Source organism: Sciurus vulgaris (assembly GCF_902686455.1).
Source record: "Sciurus vulgaris genome assembly, chromosome: 18".
NCBI classification, from domain to species: Eukaryota; Metazoa; Chordata; class Mammalia; order Rodentia; family Sciuridae; genus Sciurus; species Sciurus vulgaris.
This window is the reverse complement of record NC_136479.1, coordinates 3,635,043-3,660,282: the sequence shown is the minus strand read 5'-3', so window position 1 is coordinate 3,660,282 and position 25,240 is coordinate 3,635,043. Positions and strand designations below refer to the sequence as shown.

The window sequence follows — 25,240 nt, the reverse complement described above, 5'->3', positions numbered from 1 at the left end:
TAGGGAAGGAATCAACCAGGAGAAGGCAATGGCAATGCAACTTTGTAATAAATCTTATTTCTACTCACATTTTGGAGGAAATACAACCAAGTTTTGGATTATCACTATGGAAAGGGGAAAAAAAATGCTACAGTGATCACATTTTATTGAAAAAGGGGAAAACAAAAAACAAAAAAAACCACCAGCAGTTTACCACCAGAGAACTGAGTAAATTCCTCTTCCATGTTCTCCAGCACCCCACAAACACACAGCATACTGTTACATTTAATTCCCAAGAGTGTAATTTTTATAATTCCTAAAAATTACCCAAAACAAGTCAAACAGCATTGCATCCATTAATCATTACCAAGAAGAAATTCAAATAGCCCAGAATATCAACTATCAACTGAAGAATTGATTAGGCAACAACAAATAACTAACTTTAGAAGAAAGGTAGGTAGACAAGATGGGAGTGCAACTATTCAATAGTTCATACACCAAGAGAGGTAGAGAAGCAGGCTCTCCAGGGCAAGAGGTATTACTCAAGTCTTTTTATCAGACAAAATCCTACACAGAAAGCTAATACATAAAGTAAATGAAATGGAGCTTATAGCACAGCCAAGGAAACAATTAGGAGTGTGACTCGAGAATCCACAGAATGGGAGAAAATCTTTGCTAGCTAGTCTTTTGAAGGAAGATTAATATCTACACTATATATGCCAGGTGCGGTGGTGCACACCTATAATCCCAGCAGCGTGGGAGGTTAAATCAGGAGGACATTGAGTTCAAAGACAGTTTCAGCAAAAATCGAGGCACTGGGGCTGGAGCTGTGTCAGAGCGCTTGTCTAGCATGTGTGAGGCATTGGGTTCGATCCTTAGCACCACATAAAAATAAACAAATAAAGGCATTCCGTCCATCTACAACCACAAAAATATTTTTTTAAAGAAAGCTTTAAAAAAAAAGTGAGGTGCTAAGCAACTCAGTGAGACCTGTCTTCTAAATACAATACAAAAATAGGGCTGGGAATATGACTTAGTGGTGGAGTGCCCCTGAGTTCAATCCCTGGTCCCCCACCCCCCACCAAAAAAAAAGCTAACTATAAAAAGAACTCAAAAAAATTTACGCCAAAAAAATATCAAATAAACCAATTAATAAATGGGCAAATGAACTAAACACACTTCTCAAAAGAAGAAATACAAATGAATGGTCAACAAATACATGAAAATATGTTCAACATCCTCAGCAAATAGGGATATGCAAATCAAAACTACTGAGATTTCATCTCTCACCAGTCAGAATGGCAGTCATCAAGAATATAAATAATAACAAGTGCTGGAAAAGATGTGGAGAAAAAGAAACACTTTTACACTGTTGGTGGGACTGTTAATTAGTATAACCACTTTGGAAATAAGGAGGCTCCTCAAAAGACTAGGCATGGAGGGGGGCTGGGGATATGGTTCAGTAGTAGGGCCTAACTTGCTCAAAGTCCTCCGTTCAATCAAAAAAAAAAAAAAAAAAAAAAACTAGGCATGGAACTACCCTAAGACCCAGCTATACACTCCTCAGAATTTATCCTGAAGAATTAAAGTCTTCTTACTACAGTAATACAGGCATTCCCATGTTTACAGCAAAACAATTCACAATAGCCAAACTAGGGAACCATACTGTGACTAAGTGTCCATTGATGGATGAATAAAGAAAATGTGATAAAGAAAACACACACACACACACACACACACACACACACACACACACACACAAAATGGAGTTTTATTCAGCCATAAAGAAAAAAATGAAAATGAAATTATGTCATTTGCAGGAAAATGGATGGAACTAGAAACCATCATGTTAACAGAAATAAGTCAAACTCAAAGGTCAAGACTTGTATGTTTTTTCTTATATGTGGAAGCTAGAGAGGAAAAAGAAAAACAAAAGTGGGGGTGACTCTCCTAAAAATCAAAGGGAGATCAGCAGAGGAAAGGGGACAAGCAGTAGAAGGCAAAGAAGACGGGGGAAAATGCTGGGAGGTGATATTGGCCAAATTATATTGGTATATTTTGTGTACAAACAACAAATCCCATCAATATGTACAACTATAATAATGCACCAATAAAAAACTGAGGACAAAAAAATGGAGGTTCCATAGTTAAAAAAGAAAAGGGAGGCTCAGGAGCTCAGCTCCTCTAGGACCATCAGGAACCCCGAGTTTGGCCTAGTTTGCTTACTTATGGTCTAGGGGAGACTGGACAATTACTAAACAGTAACCTTTCCCACTGCAAATGCCAAGTGACCAGCACCTCTAGGCAGGGTCTCTTAGCCCAGTATGTCCTAAGAAAAGCAGCAGTAGGAACCTGATCCTGGATTAGCCACTATTCCCAGGCCTGGGCTCAGGGTACCCCCATTCTTTCACATATCATTTCCTCCAACAGTTCCTTGGAATCTTTATGCCCTTCCAGAAAGCAGGTGGTCTATCTTCAACTCATTTGTACTTACTTCTAACCCTGAGTTTTGGATTCTAATCAGCTGCAATTGACTTAAGATCCCTGAGGGCAGACCATGAGCCTTAAACATCTGTCTCACTCACACTAGTCAGTGAGAGTGCTGTGGCCTTAGGCAATGCCTCATTTCCTGGGAACCAGATTAGACCAATGTGAACAAGCGGGAACATGCTGTCCCCTGGACAAGCACTCATGCAAGACCCATAATAGCTGATGTTCTGTGAGAGGCTATTTGTTTACAAAGGAATGTCCTTGAGTATGTCTCTAGTCTTCCACCCAAATAACTACTCATCTGAGAATACACAATTGTGTACTCCTGAAAAAAGAGGAACGTATCTGCTAGAATAATCCTTAGACATTTCTGGTTGCACAATCCTTTGAGAATCAGATAAAGGCACGAGATCGTCATTCCAGTACAGTCACATTTAAAAAACTGGTGGCTGTTCTATTCAAAAACAACTGTAGGCTCCCAAGGTTCACCTGTGGACCCAGAATTTCATGTTAAGAATCCCTATTCTAGCCAGGAACGATGGCACGTGCCTTAATTCCAGCAACTCAGGAGACTAAGGTAGGAGGATTTACAAAGTTGAGATCAGCCTCAGCAACTTAGCAAGACCCTGCCTCAAAATTTAAAAATTTAGAAAAAAAGCTGGGGATATAGCTCAGTGATAAAGCAATTCTGGATTCAATCCCCAGTATAATTATAATCATTATCATCATCATCATCATCTGTAAATAGATGTAATATTGCTAAACCAATACTGTTTTCCAGTAGCATGTGAAATTTATTAGAAATGTAAGAAAAAAAAATCAGAAAAACTCAAGCTACATTCACTAACTTACTTTAAAATGTACAAGTATCAACATCTTGGGGACTGGAGTTGTAGCTCAGTGGTAGAGCACTTGCCTAGGGTTCCATCCTCAGCACCACATAAAAATAAAGGTATTGTCATCTTTAGTAATAAGAGAAATGCAAATCAAAACTACACTAAGATTCCATCTCACCCCAATTAGAATGGCTATTATCAAGAATACAAGCAACAATAGGTGTTGGAGAGGATGTGGGAAAAAAGGTACACTCATACATTGCTGGTGGGGCTGCAAATTAGTGCAGCCACTCTGGAAAGCAGTGTGGAGATTCCTTAGAAAACTTGGAATGGACCCACCATTTGACCCCGCTATCCCACTCCTCGGCCTATACCCAAAGGACTTAAAATCAGCATACTACAGAGATACAGCCACATCAATGTTCATAGCTGCTCAATTCACAATAGCCAGACTATGGAACCAACCTAGATGTCCTTCAATTGACGAATGGATAAAGAAACTGTGATATATATATATATATATATATAAAAAAAAAATATATATAATATATATATACATACACAATGAAATATTACTCAGCTATAAAGAATAATAAAATTATGGCATCTGCAGGCAAATGGATGAAATTGGAGAATATCGTGCTAAGTGAGATAAGCCAATCTCAAAAATCCAAAAGACGAATGATCTCACTGATAAGCAGATGATGACACATAATGGAGGGTGGGAGGGGGGCAAGAATGTAGGAAGGAGGGACTGTACAGAGGAAAAAGAGGGGTAGGAGGGGTGGGGGGAAGGAAAAAACAATGAATCAAACATCATTACCCTATGTAAATGTATGATTATGCAAATGGTATGCTGTTACTCCATGTACAAACAGAAACATGTATCCCATTTGTTTACAATAAAAATAAATTCAAAAATAAATAAATAAATAAAGGTATTGTGTCCACCTACAACTAAAAAAAAATTTTTTTAAAGACTCAACATCTTATGTTAAATAAATGAAGGCAATATAGTGTAAAGATAATACTAGAGAAACAGAGTAGAGTAGCCATAAGAGTGAAATTTCTTTCCTTATGTAATACTGCTATATAAGCAATTATATTAACTGTTCTACAAAAATCTCTCCCTTTGTTGCTGCCAAGAGTTGGCACTGTTTCTAGAAGTTCAAAAATACATTGAGCCAGGTGTGGTGGCGCACATCTGTAACCTAGGTGACTCTCTGGAGGAATGTGAGCTCAAGGTCAGCCTCAGCAATTTAGCAAGGCCCTAAGTACTAAGACAGATCCTGTTTGAAAATAAAAAATAAAAAGACTGATGATGTGGCTCAGTGGTAAAGTGCTACTGGGTTCATCCCCAGTACTTTAAAGAAAAAAAAAAAAAGGGAGAAATTATTCAGATTACAACAAAAGAGGTTTCGTCCTATGTTTTTACAAATACTAGTCAACTAGAAATAATAATTAAAAAGCAGATAATTGGGCTGGGGAGATAGCTCAGTCGGTAGAGTGCTTGCCTTGCAAGCACAAGGCCCTGTGTTCGATCCCCAGCACCGCAAAAAAAAAACAAAAAACAAAAAAAACAGATAATTGGCAAGGTGTGGTAGCACTCATCTATAATTGCAGAGGCTCTGGAGGCTGAGACAGGAGGATCACGAGTTCAAAGACAGCCTCAGCAATTTAGTGAGGCATTAAGCAACTCACTGAGACCCTTTTTGTAAATAAAATATTTTAAAAGGTCTAGGGATATGGGTCAGTGATTAAGTGCCCCTGGGTTCAAACCCCAGTTACAAAAAAAAAAAAGGAAATTAAAAAAAAATCAATGTAGACCCAGCCCAGCTGTACAGTATTGCAATTTTCAACAGACTTGTTGAGAAGTGAGCTAAAGGTAATTAACACTTTGCTTTCTGTAACTCATCATCATTTCTAGAGTAGCTCATATTCCTGACACTGGTGCCAACACACCTCAATTTACTGACCCAAACAAAGGAAAAAAAAGAAATCAAGTCAGACAATGGAGGAATCACAGGAGTTCCCTCTTCACATCCCCAGTTGGATTAGGTCATTCAAAGAACATGTAAGTTTCCAAAGACTACAAATCCCCACACACTCACCAGTGTGTTTTGGCATAGGAACTGTATTTGAAAATTCCCAATTTCACCAAATAAACCTATAAATGCCCTATTGCCCTATTGCCCTGTGAACTTCTGGTAAATGAAGATTATGTCTTGTGATGTTTCTGGAAAAAAAAACAAAAACAAAACCCTAGTAAGTAGACTTACCTCCCTTCCCAAAGAAAAGTAAATACTTTAATAAGAAAAACTAATCAAAACACACTGATTAGGGCTGGGGAGATAGCTCAACTGGTAGAGTGCTTGCCTCACAAGCACAAGGCCCTGAGTTTGATCCCCAGTACTGCCAAAAAAAAAAAAAAAAACCACACTGGTTAGGGCTGGGGTTGTAGCTCAGTGGTAGAGTGCCTGCCAAGCACATGTGAGGCACTGGCTCAGCACAACATAAATATAAATAAGTAAAATAAAGGTATTGTGTCCATCTACAACTAAAAATATATTAAAACAACAACACATTGGTTAGAGCTAGCACACACTTGTAATCGCAGCAACTTGGGAGGCTGAGGAAAGACAGCAAATTTGAGGTCAGTCTGGGCAATCTAGCAAAACCCTGTCTCAAAAAACCTGGATTATATCCTCAGTGCCGCAAAAACAAACAAAACACATGCACTGTTAAGGTTGAGGGGTTAACTCTGTGGAAGTGTGTGTGCTCAGCATGCCCAAAGCTCTGGGTTCAATCCCCATTACTAAATACACACACATACACACACACCGTGCATGAGCAAGCACACACATATAAATAATACATACTGATTAACTAACACCATACCAGAAATTCAAAAGCACAAAACCAGTAGACTACAACCTGGGAGACTGAACCAGGACAAGTTTGAGGCTAGCACCAGCAATTTAATGAGGCCCTAAGCAACAAGAGAGACCCTGTATCAAAATTAAAAATTTTAAAAAAAGGGCTGGGGATGTAGCTCAGTGATAAACCGTCCCTCTGTTCAATCCCTAATACCAAAAAGAAAAACATACCAATGAGAAAAACCCAATAGGCTCATTTCCTTCTACTTAACGGAACACTTTAAGGGAAGACCACTTAAACAACATATTCCATTCCCAGTCTGGGCAAATTCACTTAGTAAAGTACACAATATCTGGAGGCCAGCCACCAGGTTCAAGATCATCTGTGTCATCTTCGTAGTGGGATGTAGGTCAAAACTTCACCGTGAATCTCTCATTGAACCCATTTTGCAAGTGGAAAAATTACCATTTCATAAGGTTTTGGAAGGGGCTGACAGCAAGGAGAGCATCACACCATCTTTCTTTCCATCACACTCTGCATTGTGTGGTTCACAGCACCATCAGCAAAATACAGCAAGGATGAACAGTCAGGGGTCACAACAACCAGTCCATCAGAACTAATTCAAAGGCATGGCACAGGCAGGTCTTTGCAAAGAAGGTACTAGGTCTCACTCCAATTAAAATGGTTATTATCAACAATATAAGCAATAATAGGTGTTAGCAAGGATGTGGGGTGGCGGAAAGGCACATTCATACATTGCTGGTGGAGGTGCAAATTGGTGAAGCCACTGTGGAAAGCAGTATGTAGATTCTTTAGAAAACTTGGAATGGACCCACCGTTTGACCTAGTTATCCCACTCCTCGGTTTATATCCAAAGGACTTAAAATCAGAATACTACAGTAATGAGCCACATCAATGTTTATAGTAGCTCAATTCACAGTAGCTAGATTGTGGAAGCAGCCTAGATGCCCTTCAATAGGAGAATGGATAAAGAAACTGTGGTATATATATACACAATGGAATATTATTCAGCCATAAAGAATAAAATTACGACATTTTCAGGTAAATGGATGGAGTTGGAGAATATCATGCTTAGTGAAATAAGCCAATCCCAAAAAACCAAAGGCCGAATGCCTTCTCTGATAAGCGGATGATGATAAATAACAGCGGGGAGGGGTTAGGGAACGTTGGATTGTGCAGAGGGAACGGAGGGGGGAGGGGGAGGGAAGGAAAGATGGTGGAACGAGACAGGCATCATTACCCTACGTATGCGTACCATCACACAAACGGTGACTCTACACTGTGTACAACCAGAGAAATGAAAAGTTGTACCCCATTTGTGTACAATGAATAGAAAATAAATAAAAGTAGAAGTTAGAAAAAAGAAGAAGAAGAAGAAGAAGGTGCCAGGCACTCCTGGCAGTTTTTACTGGGCAATTAAGCCGCCCGGAGTGCTGCGCCCAGGAGGTGGCAGGTGAACTGCCCGTCCAGGCTAACCCGAGGCTCCTCCCAGTCCCGGCTCCGCAGCGAGGCCGCCGGGGTCGCCGCGAAGCCCCGACAGCGGTCCACAGGGCGCCTCCCGCCCAGGCGAGGCGCGAGAAGGCAGGACACGCCGGGGTCACCTCGCCAAGCGCGCCCGTGACGCCGCGGGGGCAGGGCTCCGCCGACACGTCCTCCAGAGACACCGCCCGCGGCCCCCTCGGCCGCCTGCGCGCAGCTCCCCGCCGCCCCCCGCGCGGCGTCGCCTCAGGCCGGCGCCTGGACGGAGCTCCCGTCCGCGCTCCCGAGGGCCCGCGCCGGCTGCGGGCCCGCCGAGGAGGCGGCGCGGCCCTAGGGGCCGGAGGAAGACCGGGGACGGCGCGGACCACTCACCCGCCGCGGGTCCGTTCGGCCAGTGCGTCCACCCGTCCGCTCGTCAGCGCTCCAGCCAGCTACTACCTCAGGCGAAGCGGCCGCCGCAGCCGAGCGGGCGGGCGCGAGAACGGCGCGACGTGCTCACGCCGCGCGGGGCGGGGCCTACGGGGACACGCCCCCTGCGCGAAGCGAACGGCTCGTGGCTGCGCCTCCGCGCTCGGCCGGCGGAGCCCGGCTGTCCCTAAACTGATGCTAGTGTAAACTGGGGCGACTGCGTTAACAAGGGCACGCGTTTGTCTTGCGCGGTGTCATTTAATCCTCATATCCACTCACTGACAAAAGGACTCCACTCAGTGACGCAAGGAACCGACTTGTCAACCTTGACGCCTTCCTCTGAGTCACTGGCTCGTTCCGTGCATTAGCTATTCCTGTGCAGACTCCATTGCAAACCTTGTGTGTGGACTCTGCCCGCCTCTGCTGCCAGTCTTGTATCTGGTTTCCCTGCATTGGTCTTGTCCTGTTCTTCAAACAGCAGTCCAAATGGGATCCTCTCCTGAAAATTTTCGTGTCTCCGGGTACCCCCACCCCATCCTTGCCTTACTCTGCAAGTCCACCCACAGCTGTCAGTCTAGATGCTGTCACCACCTCTTAAGGTTTATCCCGACCTGGACTCTGCCTGCCTTCCCTGCTCCAGCCTACTAGTTTCCAGTACTGAACTGACTACAAATTAGATGACTGGTGATAGCCAGTGTTCGTGGGTGGGAATTTACTGAAGAAGGGGGAAAATTTAACAAAAATCTGTTAAAATTTAATATCCAGTATTTCCATTTGGGGGGTAGCTATTCTAGAGGAACACTTTGCAAGCCCCCAAAGAAGCACAAACAAGAAGGTCACTGCAATACATAAAATGATAGTCCTATTAAATAAAAATTGAAGGAGATCATTGTTTTGGACTAAGCGGTTTGGGAAGCTGAGGCAGGAGGATTGTGAGTTCAAAGCCAGTCTCAGCAACTTAGTGAGGCCCTAAGCAACTAAGTGAGACCCTGTCTCTAAATGAAATATTAAAAAGAACTGGGGATGCGGCTCAGCGGTTTAAGGCCTCCCATGCCCCCTACCCCGACGCCACCTCGCCCCAGCTTCAATCTCTGGTACAAACAAAACAAAACATTGACTTAGGGAGATCGCCAAATTTTCCCAACAGGCCAGTTTCAATTGGCAGGATAAGGAAGTTCCCTCTGCCTTAATCCTTACCCAAAATGTAGCCTGAGGTAACCTAATGTTAACCAATCAGTTATTTTTCTATTGTTCCTTCTCCTTGTCACCACCTTAAAAGGAAAGTAACTTTAAAATGACCAATCTTTTTTTTTTTTTTTTCTCTTTCCCTGCTTTCTTCAGTCCTTTACCACTTAGCTCTTTGGAACACTTATTCTATTTTATGAGATCAAGTTGCACAAAACTCTAGAATTGAGGGACTGGAGATACAGCTCAGTTGGCAGAGTGTGTGCCTTGCACGCACAAAGCCCTGGGTTTGATCCCCAGCACAGCAAAAACAAAACAAAACATCAAATTCTAGAATTGAAAAGCAAGAAAGCCAATTAAGGTCTTTAAATTATTGTAATTTGGTCTGCAACCGTGGTCTACGTTATACTTTGAATATAGCCCTGGCTGCTCTGCCACTGCAACTTCTTTTTTTTTTTTTAACTTTATAGTCATTTTTTTTTTAGTTGTAAATGAACACAATACTTTTATTTTATTTATTCTTATGTGGTGCTGAGGATTGAACCCAGTGCCTCACACTTGCCAGGCAAGTGCTCTACCTCTGAGCTGCAATCCCAGCCCTGTGCAACTTATTTTTAAAATAAACAGGTTTCTTTCTCTTCCTCTTTCCCGCTCTTCTCTAATCTCTCTTGCTCCCTAATCTCAAGGGAAACAGGATTACCTTTCTTCCCCATCCTAGGCAGAGTTATCTGTCCTGGAGCACCCACCACAGGAAAGAAGTAATTGGGGATGGCACCAGTGTGATGGATTGATGTAATTAACTCCATGGAAATGTTATAGGCCAGGCTATAGGGGCAATGACTAAACAGACTCCATTTTACCCTGAGACTCCATGTTACGTAGGAAATGCTTCTCCCATGGGAACACCCCGCCTCTGTACCCATCAATTGTTGCTTAGCATGACTTATTTGGCAATACAAAATGACAAAATTGAAATTCTTGTATAATAATTTTTTTTTCTCTTTTTGATTCCTAGTTTCCTAAACAATGTACCTTGTTAATGGTGATGTCAACCGTGATTGTTTAGATGTTAGTAACCATTCTTTAGTTTGTACCTAAGTAAGGTCATTTTGACCCACTTCCCCCTCTGCTAATGATTTCAGATCTCATGATGTTAGTTTGTAATTTTAAATCATAGCAACAGACACTTATGATTGGTGTACTGATTTATCATATAAAAACCCCTGCAACCCTGTGGTTGGGGCTGTTCTCCCAATATCCATTTTTGGGGCATTGTGTGAGATAGTCAGCTGGCTGGCCTTAATAAAGACTCTCAAATTTGGACTTCTTAGTGGTGATGGGTCTGTTCTTAAGTTTTGCCCTACAACAACCAGAAGATCTCAGAATTGACTGCCCAATTAATAAGTAAATTGCAACTTTGTCAGAAAACCGTGGAATATAGCCTTTGAACCTCCTCTTTAAAAGCCCCTCCCTCCCCTTGATGGACAGAATCAAAGCCTCTGGGACAAGAGTTCCCTGTGCTTCTTCTTTGCTAGCAAAGCAATGCAACTTTTTCCTTTTTCCCAAAATTGTGTCCTCATTTTTGGATTGACATTAGGGATGAGGACTGAGCTTTTGGTAGTAGGTCCTTTTGTCACCAGAAGAGGTCTGAGAGTTCCTGGACCTGGGGACCTCAATTCAGGACCAGTGGGGTTCTTGACAAATGTTAAAGAAATTAATTTGAAGACACATCAGTTAGAGACACAGACAAAAATTTGTTTAGGAAAGCAGAGACATTCAAGGAAGAATGCTGGCCATCTTGAGAGAAAGGCACTCTGGGGGCTCTTCCTTAAAAGGGAGTTGGTAGGGTGCTCGTGTTGTGTTGGGGTTTGACACTGGTCAGGGCCTATAAGGCTTTCTGTTCCCGGAGGTGAGATAAAAAAGGACTTCAAAGGGCTGGGGATGGGGTTCAATGGTTGAGTGCTCCTGAGTAATCCCCAGTGCCAAAACAAACAAACAAACAAGCCATGAATGCCCTCACCTTCACCCCCAGGGCTGTTCTCCACTGATAGTAAGAACTTGACACAAGCAAGGCCATTTTGAAATGTATCCTCCATCTTAGAACAAGAATCACCACAAAGTCACTCTGACCCAGCCTACCCTAAACACCACCAACACTCTATCATCATGCAAAGAAACCCCAACTGCTCCATTGTAACCGAAAGCTTGGTCCTTGCCTTTGATGCCAATTCAATAAGGAGGACACGGTTTTGAGCAAAAGGAAAAGGAAGTTTTACTACTTTACTAGCAAAGGAGAAGCACAGGGGACTCCCGTCCCAGAGAATGTGATTCCCCATCAGGCGGAACAGGTGGCTTTTAAAGGAGCTCTTCAAAGGATACATTCCAGGTGTGCCCTGGTAGGTCCCAGGGCGCTCTGATGGTGTGTTAACATTCACTTGTTAATTTGGGAGATATTCACTTCCTAGATCCTCTGGCTCATATCTTGTTCCTATGGAGCACCGATAACTCTAGGTAATCTTGTTCCCCAGGTTAGGGAGGGAAGAGGGAGAAGAGGAAAAGGAAATCCTGTCCCTTTTAAAAATAAGCATCAGAGCTATGTTCAAAAGGTGAGGTGGACCACTGTTACACCATCATCATGGGAAAGAAAACTGTTACCTGAAACTGCAAAGCCTGAAGACACCCGAAGGTCACCTGAGGACCCTTCCCAAATAACGCCCCTAGCAAATGGCCTAACCACAAAAATCCCCCTCCTCCTTCGCTCTCCTCCATCTGTCCCAGGCTGTAAGTGGAAGACAGAACTCGGTCTCCCTTCCTCCCCCACCATTTGTCCCAAATAAACCTGTAATTGTGTTGCTGAGGAGCAGCTCCTGTTTTCTTTGTTCAGTTTTTTCTTCCAGGCCTGAATTCTTAAAAGGTTCAATAAGTCTTAGAATACTATGAATCCAGTTCATTGGTGCCTATATACTTTTGTTAGTTTACAGCATGTATTTTTAGGTTAATTAAAAGGAGCCTGAGAAGAAGTATGGGTAAAGCCCAGTGATACTGGTACCGCCAGTTACCTTGAGTCCTGCTTCCTCAGCTGGTGAAGTACAACACCAGAGAAGCATTTGGAGGCAAGTGTAGAGTAGAAAGTAAGAACTTTTATTTTAAAAAAAGCAGAACAAACCTCTCCCCAGTGGAAGAAGAGGACCCAAAGGCGGAATTTGGGGGATGAGCAAATCTTGCCCTTTTTTAAGGTTTTGTTCTCCTGTTCCTTCCCCCTTCTCTCTTATCTCTTTACTGCCTATGTAACTAGGCCCAGGAGATGCAGGTGAGATGGCAAAAAGTTGAGAAGCAGATGTGCAGGGGGAAGGGCCAAATGCAGTGATCCAGGCAGGTAGGGGCCCAGGGGGGCGTTAATTAGCAACTCCTGGCCTGCAACCTTTTGAAAAGGATGCTAAGGGCAGGTAAATTTGGTGATCAATGGGTTCATTAAATCTTTGACATTGCATTTGCCCAGGGGCAGTCTCCAACTTTCCAGAAGCAGATGGCCTCCCTTTTCTAGATTTGACCCGATTCCCTATTCTACAATAACTGCTTGTTCTCAATTCTGGCTTCAATATGGGCAAGTGCTATACTAGTAACAGGCAACTGAGGATTTGGAGAACCACATCACCATGAGCTACTCTGTGCTCCACAGTCAAAGAATTCGAGCCCTTAGCCTGACACCACACCTTGTGTTGGTCAGATTCACCATTTACAAAGGTTCATTTAAAAGCAGCCTGAGGCCCCCAAAGATGTCTCCCTCTCAAGTGCCTGCCCTCCCTCTCGCTGTGAGTGTGTATCTATCCTGCTTTACCATTAGCTTTTCCAAATAAATCTCACTTTTCTAAATAAGTCTCTACTTGTGCCTCTTTGGACACACCCTGAAATTCATTTCTGTGGTGTAAGTCAATAACCTGCCAGGGCTGAGTTGAACTCCCCTTTTCCCTTCTGGGATTTTCTCAGACCTCATCTGGTGACAGGATGACAAAGTTTCCATTATTTGATCTATAGGTAATGTTGGAAAGTCCCCCAAATTTTGTTTCTATTCTTTTCCTTTTTTTTTTTTTTTTTTTTGTATTGGGGATTGAACTCAGGGGCCCTCTAGCACTGAATTACATCCCCAGTTCTTTTTATTTTTTATTTGGAGGCAGGGTCTCACTATGTTGCTTAATAACCTCACTAAATTGCTGAGGCTGGCTTCAAACTTGCCATCCTCCTGCCTCAAGTCTCCTGAGTTGCTGGGATTACAGGCACAAACCAACTGAATCTGGCTTCAAAATGTTTTCTTTCTACTTGTTCATGTTGAGTTGTTAATGCATCCAAAAGCAGGAACGGCTACACACTAGAATGATGGCTTCTTAGCTGTAATGTACCACTAAAGTTTCATATGAGAAAGTGTAAATGCATTATGTATTGCTTGGCTTTGAAAACCAAATTTTTAAAAATGACTTTGAAGAAAGGGGTGGCAGGAAGTACACAAGGCTACCCTCTCCCCCACCCAGACACACACAGGAAGAGGAAATGAACTGCCTGATATAGGGGTTGCTGAGGGATAACTTGGGCCTGTGCCTCAGTCTTGGCGTGGATCAGCAGGCTGGGTAAACTGTCCAGTGCCACAGCAAGTCCTTGTCAGACATCAACTCCCAAAGTGCTGAGTCACTGCTGAGTATAAGTAGCTAAATCTCTACTCTCAAGAGATAAGACTTTAGAGCCCAGCCTGTATTCTGGAAGCTGAAGCAGGAGAATTGCAAATTTGAGGCTAGTTTGGGCAACTTAGTAGGACCCTGCCCCAAAATAAAAAATATAACTGGGGATATAGCTCAGCAGCTGGAGATACAGCTCAGTTGGTAGAGTGCTTGCCTCGCATGCACAAGGCCCTGGGTTCAATCCCCAGCACCAAAAAAAATATGGCCTGGGTCAGGGATTCAGGGGTAGAGCACTGGCCTAGCATGCATTAGACCTTGGGTTTGATTACCAGTGCCAAATAAATAAATAAGTAAATAAATAAAAATAAAGCTGGCATAGTGGCACATGCCTGAAATCCGAGTCTCTTGAGGCTGAGGTGGGAAGATCATAAATTCAAAGCGAGTCTCAGCAACTTAGCAGACCCTAGGCAACTTAGTGAGATCATATTTCAAAAATATAAAGGGCTGAGGATGTAGCTAAGTGGTTAACCACCCCTGGGTTAAATCCTTGATGCAATCAATCAGTCATATCAATTAATAAATCATTTTAAAAAATTGGTACCTGCTAGCATAGGCTTGTAATCCCAGTAACTTGGGGGGCTGAAGCATAGGCTTGTAATCCCAGCAATTTGGGGGCTGAAGCAGAAGAATCACAAGTTCAAGGCCAGCCTCAGCAATTTAGCAAGGCCCTAAGCAACTTAAGTGAGACCCTGTCTCAAAATAAAAAAATAGTTCAATTCCCAGTAGCAAAATAAAAAAAATTAAAAATTAAAATAGCTGGGAACATAGCTCAGTGGTAGAGCACCCCCACGTTTGATCCCCAGTAACATACTCCCCCCAAAATTATCATCACAAGGAAAAAAGCCTCAATTTTAATTTCTTTTATTTCCACTGTAACTGCTATGTCCAGTAGGCTACAGTGAACAGTAGGCGTTTAGAAGTCACTCAGCAAATGTTTGAGCATCTACCTTGTCCCACAGATTATTTCTGGTACTAGGAATCAATGGTGAGGGACAGACCTGCGGGATCTGGAGGTTCAGCCCACTCTTTGAGGTGAATGAATGAACGGGAAAATGAATGCTCTCAGCCACTCAGCAATAACTTCACAGATGCAGGAGGGCATGGGGGATTTCTGGTTTTTAGTAGAACACAAAGAAATCTCACTTTTCTGTTAAAAATTCAATCTGTGCAAGTGGTGACATCTTCAAAAGTGAAAGAGACATGAGACAATGGTTTTAAACGTTTCTATGACAATTTTTAAATCACATTCAAATACTGTTAAGATATATTGCTGTTCTGGAAATGTTTGAGGTGGGGGGAACTTAGGTATTTGACAATCCAGGTACTAAATCCTTAAAGTAACTGACATTAAGATGAAATTTAAAAAAAAAAGTGAATCTGGGGAATCGCGCAGACAAGGCACATCAGAGCCTCAGGGTCCTGAGTCTTAAACAGAGATTTAAATTATCTTTAGGTGGCAGCCAGGATCTGAACATGCACAAGGTCACGCAAGACATATTTTTTCTTTCTTTTCTTGCTTTACCGGGCTGGAATCCAGCGCGGCGCCCTCCCGCCACGTGCGCCCGGGCCAGTTCGGTGCGCACGCCCGGCGCGGGCCCGTAGGAAGCTCCGGGGCGCAGCCTGCTCGGCCCCGCTGGAGCGGCGGGGCTGCGCAGCCCCTCGGCTTGCGCTCGGCCCCGCGGGTGAGGCAGCCCCGCCGGCCGCTGCTGGTGGGCGGGCCGGGCAGGGTTGGCGCGCGGGAAAGCGCCGGGCGCTCGGGGGCGGGCCTGTACCCGAACCTGGCCGGCCTTCGGGCTGCTCCGCGCAGCGGTCGGAGCCGAGACCCTGCCCACCCCAACGCGGCGCCACCACCATCCCCGGCCCTCCGGCTCGAGCCTCATGGCCGCCAAGAAATTGGTGGTGGTTTTTGGAGCCACAGGTGAGCGGGGTCCCGAGCGCACAGGGCGCCAAGGCCTAAGCGCGGCGCCGGCGCGGGAGCCGGCGCTGGGGCAGGAGGGCGGGCGAGGATTCCGCGCGGATTGCCTTGGAGTTACATTTTAAAATATTAGCACGGTAATCCCGGCAACGCGGGAGGCCGAGGCAGGAGGGCTGCAAGGTGGAGGCCAGCTCGGTCATTTTAGCAAGACCCTGCCTCAAAATAAAAAGGTCTGGGGGTGTAGTTCCGTGGGACAGCGCCGTAGAACAAAATAATAATAATGGTGTTAATGACTCTGTACCAGGAGGGCATGCTGGCACATCCCTGTGATCCCAGTGACTCAGGAGGCAGGGGCAGAAAGGCCGCCAAGGAGGATCGCGTGGTCAACTGAGTGAGATCCGTTTCAAAATAAAATTAAAAAGGTAGTTCAGCGGCAAAGCGCCCCTGGGTTCAGTCCCCAGTACTTGGAGGAAAAAAAAAAAAAAAAAAAAAGTTCTGGATACCAAAATTTTCCCTTCCCCCCTTCTCCATCCATTAACCAAGTTTCTTGAGCCTCCTCCCGGAATGGACTCATGCAAATAGGTATACTTTTTCAGATGGTAGCATTGTATTTTGTCATATCTGTTTGTTTGTTTTTAAAGTTCATATATATTTATATTTCGGTGCTTGGGATGGATGCCAGAACCTGGTGCATGGTAAACTAACTCAGATCACTGAGCAACCCCCCCAACCTGAAGGACGTTTTTTATTTTCTTACTTTTGATTATTTTAATTTAATTTATTTTTTAACCGAGAATTGAATCCAGGGGCACCCCCATTCTTTTTATTTTTATTTTAATTTATAGGTACCAGGGATTGAACCCAGGGGTGCCTTTACCCCTGAGCCACATCCCCAGCCTTTTTGTGTGTTTTATTTAGAAACAGGGTCTCACTGAGTTGCTTAGCATCTCACCCTTGTTGAGATTGGCTTTGAACTCATGATCCTCCTGTCAGCCTCCCAAGCCACTGAGATTACAAGCATGTGCTACCATACCTGGCCCATAATTAAATTTTTTTTAACTTCAGTATTTATTTATTTTATTTCTGTATTGGTGCTGGGGATTAAACTCCAGGCTTTGAGCTTGCTAGGTAAGTGCTCTACCACTGAGCTATAACCTCCTCCCACCCTTTAAATTTTTTTTTTTTATTTTGAGACAGTGTCTAAATTCCTGAGGCTGGCCTCAAATTTGTAATCCTCCTGCCTCAGCCTCCAGAGTAACTGGAATCAGAGAGGCATGGGCCAGGAACCAGCTATTGCTTTTCTTCTTCTTTTTCTCACATAAACAATGATTTTATTGCCTTAGTACATAGAAAAATTCATGCCAGCAGGGAAGAGGCTGTGGATGAGTCATATTTCCAATTCAGGGGAAGGATGCACTTGGTCTTATAATTTCCAGCTAGTTAGTGAATCAGCTATCAGAATCAGAGGAAATTTAGCATCTTTATCCTTTCTGTTTCTCTCAAGATTCTTTTGAACACAACTGCTTTCTTAATTAATGGTAGAGATCCTCAGGAAGATCAACAGCAAGTGCTTTGGACTTTGGATTCTCAAGATTTTATTGCTGGTCACATACTTGTGCAACCATGTGAGTCCTCCAGGATCACACTGATTTGTGAGGGAGTCAGACCCTTCTGCTCCTTCACATCCTAAGGTGTTAAGTTCAGCCCAGTGGGGATGCTGCCTTATCACTGCAGATAATAAGATAGGCCCTTCCTGGTAGCATGCATGAGACAGGCGGGCAAAAAGTCTGCTATAGTTTTTTAACTTTGTGATATTTGTTTTGTTGTGCGTTGGTTTTTTGGTGCTGGGAATCAAACTCAGGGCCTCACGCATGCCAGACATGCTTTACCATTGAGCTATACCTCCAACCCTCCCCCTTTTATTCATAGCGCAATATTTAAAAATTTTTTTTCCTTGCAGCAGGTTCTCACTATGCGGCCTAGGCTGGTCTCCACTTCCCAGGCTCAAGTAATCCTCCTGCCTCAGCCTCCCAAGTAGCAGGGACTACAGGCATGCTGACCGCTGCACCCAGATTCAAAAATTTTATAAAAAGTGTGATGCTAGCTAAAAATGTAGATGGATCTTAAAGACATGCCAAGTGACAAGCCAAACATATGATTCCATTTAGATAAAAGTCTAGAACAGGCAAACCCACAGAGACCAAGTAAATTAGTAGCTGTCCAAGGCTGGGGGCGGGGGAATGGGGAATGATTGCTAATGAGCATGGGCTGCTTGCTTCTTTTTAAATATTTTTAGTTGTAGATGGACACAATACCTTTATTTAATTTATTTATACATGGTGCTGAGGATTGAACCCAGTGCCTTACACACGCCAGGCAAGTGCTCTGCCACTGAGCCACAACCCCATCCCCTCTTCTTTCTAAATATTTTTAGTTGTAGATGGACGCAATACCTTTATTTATTTATATGTGGTGCCGAGGATGGAACCCAGGCTGGGCAAGTGCTCCACCACTGAGCTACAACCCCAGCCCCAGCATGGGCTTCTTTTTGGAGTTAAAAAAAAAAAAAAAAGTTCTCGAATTAGGTGGTGATGGCTGCATAATTCAGGGAATGTACTGAACACCATTGACCTGGACACTTGAAGGAGGTGACTGTTATCGGATTCCACCTCTGTAAAGCTGAGACTTCTGAATGTCTTACTGAGCACGCAGGGTGAAGAGATTTCCTGGGTGTTTCTGGCTGCGGTGACACTCCCTTATGGGCTCCACAGCAGCAGGACTGGCAGGTGTGACACTGGAGGTCTTTGTGAACTCTTCACAGGTGCCCAGGGGGGCTCAGTGGCCCGCACGCTTCTGGAAGATGGGACATTCAGGGTTCGAGTGGTGACCCGGGACCCTGGGCAGAGGGCAGCAGGGGAGCTGAGGCTGCAAGGTGCTGAAGTAATGAAGGGAGATCAGGATGATGAGGCCAGTATGGAGCTGGCCCTGACCGGGGCTCACGCCGCCTTCATTGTGACCAACTACTGGGAGAACTGCAGCCAAGCGCAGGAGGTCAAGCAGGTGAGGGCAAGTGAGGGGGGCCAGGCCAGGAGCAGCCCCTCTTGGGAGCGCTCCATGCTAGCTGGTCCTGGGAGGCAGCTCTGACATGCCGGGGGGCTGAGCGCTGCGGGACTCTCCCCTCTTCTTATGCCACTGTTCCAACTTTGATGGGGACCAACCAGCCTTCTAGCACATGAGCCCTTGGGGATAAACCCCGTCCAGCCATAGCATACAGTAGACAAAAACAAATTTCCTGGTTGGAGCAGGTCTCAGTCACTAATCCTGAGAAACCTGTGTGAGCCACTGTAATAAGGGACTATAATCCAGGTGGTCTAAAACAACAGAAATCTATCTCACGGTTCTGGAAGCTAGAAGTCCAAAATCAAGGTGTCAGCCAGGTCACACTCCCTCCAAGGGCTGCCTGGGAGAATGCTTCCTTACCTCTTCAGCTGCTGATGACTCCATGCGGTCCTGGGCTTATGTGTGCAGCACTCCAGGCTCTGGCTCCATCTTTACGTGGCCTCCTCCTCCTATCTTTTCTTCCTATAAGGATGCTTGTCACTGGATTTAGGGACCACCTGCTTAATCAAGGATGATCTCATCTCAAGATGCCAACTGCAAAGATCTTTTCTCTAAATAAGGTCACATTCACTGGTTTCCAGGGGTAAAGCTGTGGGCATTTCTCTTTGGAGGCCACCATCTAATCCCCCTGCAACCTCACGCGGCGGGTGTCATGTTTGTCCAGTGGTTGGAATGCCTGCACCCCTGGTCCTGGGGGTACAGCCTGTGTGTCGCCAGACTCGAATTAGAACCGCCGCCGCCGTGCACTTAGCCACAGAGCTGCAGCACCTCTGAGGTCAACCTCAGGGCTCTCCAAGGAAATGGGTGAGCTCCGTGGCAGCAGAGATTTGATGCGGGAGTGGGCCTCCTGGTAGCCCTGCCCACACTCATTCCCTGTGCCTGGTGGGCTGCTGTTGAGAACAGCCTGAATGATATGAGAAGGTGACTCCAGAGCCTGGCGGTGTAGGCCTTACAGTTCTGTGTTCATTGGCGTGTGCGGTGGGTAAGCATCGTTCTGGAACAGGGCTTCCTCTGGGATTCCTCTGGGATAGGTGAGCCTAGCTCTTAGCCTCAGAGATATGGCAACTCTGGGATTAGAGCTAGGACAGAGGGTTGTGGTCAGGGACGTGTGTCCTTTCTCTTAGCCTTGTGATCTCTCCTGTTCACCAGGGAAAGCTACTGGCTGACCTGGCCAAGCACCTGGGCCTCCGCTATGTAGTCTACAGTGGCCTGGAGAACATCAGGAAACTGACAGCTGGGAGGCTGGCAGCAGGCCACTTTGACGGCAAAGGGGAGGTGGAGGAATATTTCCGAGACATCGGCGTTCCCATGACCAGTGTGCGGCTGCCCTGCTATTTTGAGAACCTCCTCTCCTACTTTCTGCCCCAGAAAGCCCCCGATGGGAAGAGCTATCTTCTAAGTGAGTGTCCTTCCCCAAGCACAGTGAGACAGAGTTCTGACTGTGTGAAGCAGCAGGTGTAATGGAAAGCAGGCTTGTTGTCCAGTTGTTCTGGGTCTAAGTCCTGGCTCCCTCACATCAGGCCTGAGGTAGGACCAGTTGTACAACCTCTTGGGACCTTGGTTTCCCATTCTGTGAAATGGGCATAACAGTGACATCCATAGGGACAGTGAGGAAACCAACTAGGTGGTACTGATGGGTGATTTCTCCGTTGGACAACAGTACAGAGAGCAGCACTGTTATTGTTACTTCTTCAAAGACAGGAAAGGGGCTGAGAGGATCACTTACTGGTAGAGCCAGGCAAGGCCCTGGTCCTGATCCCCAGCATGGGGGGGGACTTGAAAAGGAAGATTTGGATGACAGGGTTCTGTCATAGATTTCAGTGGGAATCCTTGCTCTTTTCTGTGCCTGTTGGCCAGTCTGTAAATAGGGATCCTGGCTCAGAAGGAACCTCAGGCAATCTGTGTTCTACCAGTTGGTCGGCAGATTGTAGCAAGACGTACTGGAGGCCAGTGTGGGAGGCCAGTTTCTGCTAGCCCCTCTTTACCCTGAGTGTGAATGCCACTACCCTCATGTGAGGGCACAGGTACTGCCAAGGAGCCCAGCTCACCTGGACAGCAGAGTCTGGTGCCCATAGCGGCCTGCTGTATCAGCCTTTAGAATTTGCAGAACTGTCATGAGAAGTTTACTCTACCTGGGATTCTGAGTTGGACTTTATCCCCTTGGGCCCCTGGGTTATCTGAAAAGGCATCCCTTTTTCTGGGTGAGACAGGACACACGGGTTCCTGCACCACACCTGGACACTGACCAGTGCTGATATGCAGGTGCCCAGTAGACTAACTCTGGGAAAACCAGTCCAGTCTCCCAGAGAGGGCTCTGCCCATGCTGGCATGTCTCTTTACCTACCCCCAGACTTGCCCATGGGTGACATCCCCATGGACGGTATGGCTGTGAGTGACCTGGGTCCTGTGGTGCTCAGCCTGCTTAAGATGCCAGAAGCATACGTCGGGCAGAACATTGGACTCAGCACCTGCCGGCACACCGCAGAGGAGTATGCTGCCCTGCTCACCAAGCACACGGGCAAGACTGTGCACCATGCTAAGGTGGGCTCCTGGTGGGCTCTTGGTGGGCTCGTCCCTTCTGGGGTAGGCGAGGTCCCAGCTCCTGCCAGGCAATTTACAGCCTCAGCGGGTCCTTCTAACTCTCAAAAGGGCCTTTTAGGGTCCTAGGGAAGTAGTAGTTAGGTAGGGCTCCCCACCCTCTGAGTGAGGCAAATCTAAATCCATTGTCCTGGTTAACATGTGCTGTTCCTGGGAACTAAGTGTGACCAGAATAAAATTTCTCGCTTATGTGTTTTGACCAAGGATAGAAGTTTCCATAAAGAAGAGACAGTAGACCTAGGCAAGGCAGGCTGAAGACATGGGGCCCACTGGGCTTCTCTGTAGGTCACGTGTTGGGAGGGGAGCAAGAGGGGAAGATAGAAAGACAGGCCTGACCCCTGCTCCTCTTGGCCTGGCTGGGTGGGCAGGAGGCATTCCTGTTTCCCACTCTCCCCACTGACCCTCAGGCTTCCTGTCCAGACCCTTGGGTGCCTTCTTTCTAATGTTTGTTGTTTGCATTACAAAAGAAACAATTTCTAAGACAAGTCACCCACAAAACAGCAGTGGGGAAGGGTGGGGGCCAGGTTCCCAGACTCAGATCCTGGTTCCAGCCTCAAGGCTACCAACATATGAGCTTGGAACCTGCCCTGAGCCTTCTGCTTCCTTATCTGTCAAATGGATATGTTACAGTACCCACCTTGGGCTGTTGTGAGGACTAAATGAAATAATTGAGTTAGGGCTTTCTTAGCAGAATGCCTAGTGCCTAGAAAATGTGCACTAAGTGGCCACATGTTATTTGTTTATTAGACACTGGGACTGAACCCAGGGGTATCCTATCCCTGAGCTATAGCCCCAGACCTTTTTATTTTGAGACAAGGTCTCACTAAGTTGCTGGGGCTGGCCTTGAACTTGTGATTCTCCTGCCTTAGCTTCCTGCATTGCTGGGATTACAGGTGTGTGCTACTGCACCCAGCACCATGTATTATTTAAAAAAAAAAAAAAAAAAAAAAAGGAGAGAGAGAGAGAGAGAGACAGAGGCCTGGGTGGGGCTGTGAAGAGCTGAGAAGGTGAGGTTCAATTCAGGAGGGAAAGGAGAGTAGCTCTGGCTTTTGAGCATGAAAGTGATGTTGTAGACTTCTGATTTGGAAGGAGCCAGAAAGTTTTCAAGAGTCAAGATACTGTGATCTTGAACAGTCTTTAAACTGACTACTCAGGTAGCTTTGAGGAACCATGGTTTCCAAACTTCATGTTTGTAGTAGAATGTTTTCAAGTGACCATGTATTGAAGGCCAATAGCGGCTCTTGGTGAATAGGTGGGAAGACCCTAGCCCACCTGGCTGTCCCCATCGCCTTCCTGGTGTGCTGAAGGAGTGCAGATATAATAGCCTCCCTCTGCTTCCAGACAACTCCTGAGGACTACGAGAAGCTTGGCTTTCCTGGGGCCCGTGACCTGGCCAACATGTTCCGTTTCTATGCTCTGAAACCTGAACGAAATATCGAACTGACCCTGCAGCTCAACCCCAAGGCCCAGACGCTGGATCAGTGGCTGGAACAGCACAAAGGGGACTTCACCCAGCTGTGACCTGCCCACCTCACAGCCCCGAGTCATGGGATGGGAGGCCCAGAGGCACAATCATTTCTTGAGCACAAAGTATTTTTTTCAATAAAACCATTGTTTTCACAGATGGCTTCCAAAAGAAGAGGGCTTTGTTTCTGGGACATGGGTTTGGGTAATAGACGCTCGGACACCAACAGCATGAAATTTCTAGCAGGATGCATCAAATGGCTAAGGTTGAGGCCCAGTCTCCCTACCCCTGAAATAAAGGTAACCACTTGGGGTCTGGCTAAAGGGGTCATTTGGTAATTGTGAAGATGAAGATGTTAAAGTTAAGGCAAGGGCTAGGGATGTAGTTCAGGGGTCCTGTGCTCAATCCCCAGTACCATAATAAAAAAGAGTCTAGTCCAAGAGGTGTGAGGTGGACTGTGGTAGTGCACGCCTATAATCCAGGTGGCTCAGGAGGCTGAGGCGGGTGGTTTGCAAGTTCAAAACCAGCCTTAGCAGTTTAGCGAGGCCATAGTACCTTATTGAGACCCTGGTCTTAAAAAAAAAAAAAAAAAATTTTTTTAAAGTCTGAGGATGTGCCTGGAAAAAAAAAAAGCCCCAGTCAGCGGGAATAGCTGTGGATTCCCCAGGTTCCCCTGTGCTGCAGCTAAGGAACCACTGTCCCTTCCACTCTTCACTTTCTCTAGGCTTTATGGCTGCAGGCTATGCCCTTGACCCCATGGAACTGTTAACCTTTTTTGGTGCTAGGGATTGAATCCAGGAGTGCTTTACCACCAAACTATATCCCAGGCCATTTTATTTTAGAGATAGGGTCTCCCTCAATTGCTTAGGGCATGGCTAAGTTGCAGAGGCTGGTCTTGAAGTTGTGATGATTCTGCCTCAGCCTCCAGAGTTGCTGGAATTATAGGTGTGTGCCATTAGCCTGGCCAGGACTGTGGACTTTTTAAATGTAAAGTTCCTACTCCTTTCCCCCTGCCCCCGCAATACTGGGGATGGAACCCAGGGTCTCCCGCATGCTGGGTAAGTGCTCTACCACTGAGCTACATCCCCCAGTCTTGTGTAAAGTGTGTGAATGGCCCCCTTGTGACCCTTAGAGAGGGTCATACCAAATAAGCAGAACTTCTAGTTAGAAGATAAATATAGACTTAACAGTTTTATTACCAAGCAGGAGTGCTTGAATATGCCTTTGCAATCTGTCCAGCTGCCATGGTCCGTTTTCAGCATGGTCCACACTGCTACTAGACAGAAAGGATAGTCAGCCTTAGCACAGGTGGCTGGAGGATTCTTGTGCACTTTCACTGAGTGGTTTTGATGACAGGGAAGGATGCAAAGGCCAGTGTATAGAACTCATAGGGCTGACTGAGGAGGACAGCTCAGGCTGGAGACTGAATCAGCAGAGGCATAAGTGGCTGGGGCTGGGACCAATTAGTCTTGTCTACTCCAACTGCACCTGCCTTGGCCCACCCTCCCAACATTTCAGTAAACACTAACCATCTACCTCATTCCCTATTCTCAACCCCCCAAAGGTTCAGGGGCCTAGAGATAACTTTTGTTTTTTGTGTGTGTACCAGGGATGGAACTTGGGATGTTTTACCACTGAGCCACATCCCCAGCCCTTTTTATTTTTTGAGACTGAGTCTTGCTAAATTTCAGAAGCAGGCTTTGAGCTTGGTATTCTTCTCTGCTTCAGCCTCCCAAGCAGCTGGGACTGCAGGTACCTAGCTCTTTTTTGTATTTTAAAAGACACTTTCTTGCACCCCTGCCCCAATACAGAGGCTGCAAAGAAATCTGGAAACAAACCTCAGGAGCTGTGTAGAAATAAACCAACCCCAATCCTGGAAGCAGCACTTAATTTTGCAGTTGTTACAGGGCCACCTTTCAACACCCAGAGGGAAGGAGGCTTCAGCACAGCAACAATGGTGTCTCTAGCCAGAAATTCCACCTTCCTCTTCCAAAGTCTCCTGACTTATGCTTTCCAAGGACAAGATGTGAATTAGGCCCAGCTGACTTCTCCAGGAATAGACCTATGCTTTCTTGAGACTGTTCAGCCCACCTCTGCATCCCCAGGGCTAGTGCAGTGTCTGGCCCACTGCAGTTCA

At 45.6% G+C, this 25,240-nt stretch overlaps 2 protein-coding genes and 1 long non-coding RNA gene across 4 annotated transcripts in view; 1 reads left to right on the top strand and 2 right to left on the bottom strand.

Moving 5' to 3' along the window:
- The window catches only part of HMOX2 (heme oxygenase 2), a 28,584-nt gene extending 20,375 nt beyond the window's left edge, over positions 1–8,209 (bottom strand). Inside the window, exon 1 of one of the 2 annotated variants that reach the window (XM_079121362.1) lies at positions 8,055–8,209. The gene's annotated coding sequence lies outside the window, so the exon portion shown is untranslated. The remainder of the gene's footprint in view (positions 1–8,054) is intronic. The other variant, XM_079121363.1, reaches the window with a different exon arrangement.
- The window catches only part of LOC306649910, a 144,390-nt gene that overhangs the window by 29,198 nt on the left and 89,952 nt on the right, over positions 1–25,240 (bottom strand). The window lies entirely within an intron of this gene.
- Positions 15,735–23,260, top strand: NMRAL1 (NmrA like redox sensor 1). The gene is made up of 5 exons (XM_079122004.1): positions 15,735–15,923; positions 18,742–18,980; positions 20,190–20,439; positions 21,391–21,581; positions 22,980–23,260. The coding sequence occupies exons 1-5, from the start codon at positions 15,884–15,886 to the stop codon at positions 23,157–23,159; spliced, it is 900 nt and encodes a 299-aa protein (XP_078978130.1). The 5' UTR covers positions 15,735–15,883; the 3' UTR covers positions 23,160–23,260.

Bases quoted from the DNA above. Each gene is read 5' to 3' on its own strand.
- NMRAL1 (XM_079122004.1), top strand. From the start codon at position 15,884: ATGGCCGCCAAGAAATTGGTGGTGGTTTTTGGAGCCACAG. The intron at 18,981-20,189 runs GTGAGGGCAAGT...CCTGTTCACCAG, and splicing joins AAGCGCAGGAGGTCAAGCAG to GGAAAGCTACTGGCTGACCT. The intron at 21,582-22,979 runs GTGGGCTCCTGG...CTCTGCTTCCAG, and splicing joins AGACTGTGCACCATGCTAAG to ACAACTCCTGAGGACTACGA.